This window comes from Camelina sativa, chromosome 7, assembly GCF_000633955.1.
Source record: "Camelina sativa cultivar DH55 chromosome 7, Cs, whole genome shotgun sequence".
NCBI lineage: Eukaryota > Viridiplantae > Streptophyta > Magnoliopsida > Brassicales > Brassicaceae > Camelina > Camelina sativa.
Genome location: NC_025691.1, coordinates 29,634,939 through 29,637,351, shown reverse-complemented (window position 1 = coordinate 29,637,351; position 2,413 = coordinate 29,634,939). Strand labels below are relative to the sequence as shown.

General features: G+C 39.5%; 2 protein-coding genes across 2 annotated transcripts in view; both read right to left on the bottom strand.

Annotated features, from left to right (window-relative positions):
- Positions 1 to 155, bottom strand: part of LOC104705080 (E3 ubiquitin-protein ligase RGLG1-like) — a 6,495-nt gene extending 6,340 nt beyond the window's left edge. Inside the window, exon 1 of the mRNA XM_010421070.1 lies at positions 139 to 155. Coding sequence (XP_010419372.1) covers positions 139 to 155 — 17 coding nt within the window. The remainder of the gene's footprint in view (positions 1 to 138) is intronic.
- LOC104705079 (E3 ubiquitin-protein ligase RGLG2-like) lies at positions 35 to 2,153 on the bottom strand (the record flags this gene model as incomplete). Its single annotated transcript, XM_010421069.1, has 10 exons — positions 35 to 400; positions 512 to 568; positions 651 to 768; positions 883 to 1,010; positions 1,096 to 1,201; positions 1,302 to 1,381; positions 1,465 to 1,562; positions 1,636 to 1,749; positions 1,834 to 1,974; positions 2,066 to 2,153. Coding segments are annotated over 10 exons (1,014 nt in total), but the record flags the coding sequence as incomplete, so codon positions are not given.

Genomic DNA, 2,413 nt, shown 5'->3' with positions numbered 1-2,413 from the left:
AGCTTTTGTGCTATGCCAACTGCTGCCACTTCAGTCACTACAAACATTTTGCTATGATGAATAAAACTGTGTAAAACCCATGTTTTGTACATTGCTTCTTCATTCTTACTTGCAAGGTTATTGTTTTACAGTACATACGAAATTGCATTGTACATGCTGATTGTGGAACATTGTCAGAGACAGTTGGTAAACCAAACTGTAGATTCTACAAAGGGGAAGGACAGTATGTGCAAACGTTTCTTATGTGCATAAATAAAGCTTGTCGGCATTTATCACGCGTAAAACCGTGAAAAGTAAGACAGTTTGTGGGCATTAATCATGTGTAAAGCCGTAGCCTGCTAGTGATCCGTACTCGGCAGATGGGGCAACTTGATATTTTGGATCCGCAATCTCCACAAGTCTGCCAAAGGAAATTGCAAAGGTAAGTTAAAAACTGGTTTATTCATGGATGGGAATGGGTTTGAGTAAACTTAAAGCAAACAGTTAGTTAAAATTCCTTGGTGAAACTAACCATGTGGCCGCAGCTGAAAGCCAAGTCTTTTCGGTTAGTCAGACAAATCGGGCAACTCTGTTAAACGGAATACCATATGAGTGAGACTGAAGTTGATTCGGCAAGTCAGAAAATTAGTAAAGTATGCAACTTATGAGACCTGGGTTTGTTCAGGTGATGTAGGTGATGCAGTTGATGGTAGTTCAGCATTAGTTAGAGGCGTGTACGGAATTGGTGGGGGTCTCGGAACTACTGTCTTAGCTGAGCCCGTCGGGTTCCTTTATAGACAGGTGCAGAATTAGAAAGGACCAGCAGAAGCAATTAGACAAACAAAAAGAAGCAATAAGACAAAAGTTCTATTTATGTTGAGAAGTGAAAACTTATGGAAGTACCCGAGTAAGCGGAGTTCGATGGCTGCTTGATACTGAAAGGGAATCTCCATTAGAGCAGCAAGAGCAAAGGCAGTTTCTTTGGCAGACTCTGGTGAGTTTCTCATCATGATCTCTGTGAAATTCACAAACTACGCATAGAGAAGAGAAGATAAAGATCAAGAAGATACTCGAAGCAGAGCATATAGATGGAAAATAACACAACCGGGAAGATACCTGAAAGTTGTCGAATTCACGCTTAGGGATCTTATCATCGAACTTCCTCATGTCTTCCCATGGTCCGTCTCCAACACCGACTAAAACAATCGATAAAGCATACGAGCTGTAGATAAAAAAAAAAAGGAGGTTCGAAATGGCCTGTTTAGATTTCACAAAATCTAGTTGCGAAAATATGAATAAAACTGAATCTACATTTGTTTTACCTTGCATTCACAATAGCGTCGATGGTTGTCTTCTCTTGTTGACTGAGTTCTCCCTCGGCCATATCAGTACCTCTCGTTACCTTAGCATTCAGAATGTAGCCTTTTAAGTTTTGATATCATACTTCGCTTACTTTTTTCTCTCTTAAAAGCTTTTTTAATTTACCTGTCCATCCGCGACGATCACAAGAACATGGAACTGTCCACCGTTCTTCTCCACAATGTCAACGGCAGCATCAATGAGCGGTCCATACGACGTTGGCCCTTTTGAACACGGAAGCTTGTGTGACTTGGTAATAAAGCTATGGAAGGTATATTTAGATTTTCAAAGAAAGACCTGACAGACGCAAGACGGGTGCAATTCTCCTGTAACATGCTAAGACCTCTTCGAAGCCATGACATGGAGAAATGTCGCTATGGAAACCGAACACTTCCTCATCGTGAGTTGTTGCTGGATAATGCAAAAAAAAAAACAGAGTCTCAGAAACAGAGATCGAAGATGATATTTTCAGGGGAAACGAACAAAAACACTCACAATCGCCAAAGCCGAAACAAGGGATGAGATTATCTTCGTCGAAAGGAGCCAACGTTTGGCCGATTACAAAGATGGCCTTTTCGTATGGATTTGGTGTTTCCCCGAGCGCGTGCAGACACTTTCCATCGAAAGAAGTTTTCCCTGAAACAGAACACGATGACCATACTTTTACATTTTTCCATAAAAATATGTGAACTTACAATTTAAGTTTGTATTTATTCTAGCTACTTACCAGTCCACTCGTTGCTCTTAGTGAAATCAACTCCCAGAATGAGATTGGATGATTCAAGACCAGCTTCTCTTAGAGCTTTTGATACCTTTTAAAACCACCACACCATTCCATAATTATAACACTCAAGAACAAATGATCCTCCTCACTAATTTTTTTTTTAAGACATTATTTTACATAACGACTAGAAAATGTACCAAATCATTTTATGTCCCAATGTCAATGAAATGGAGGAGTAAAGAGAGAAAAAAAAAATCATACGCCTCTTGTATTAGTCTTTTGAAGACATCAAAGGAGCAGAAACCATTGTGAACCAAAAGTCAAGTCAACACAAGAAAAAAAAAAAAAAAA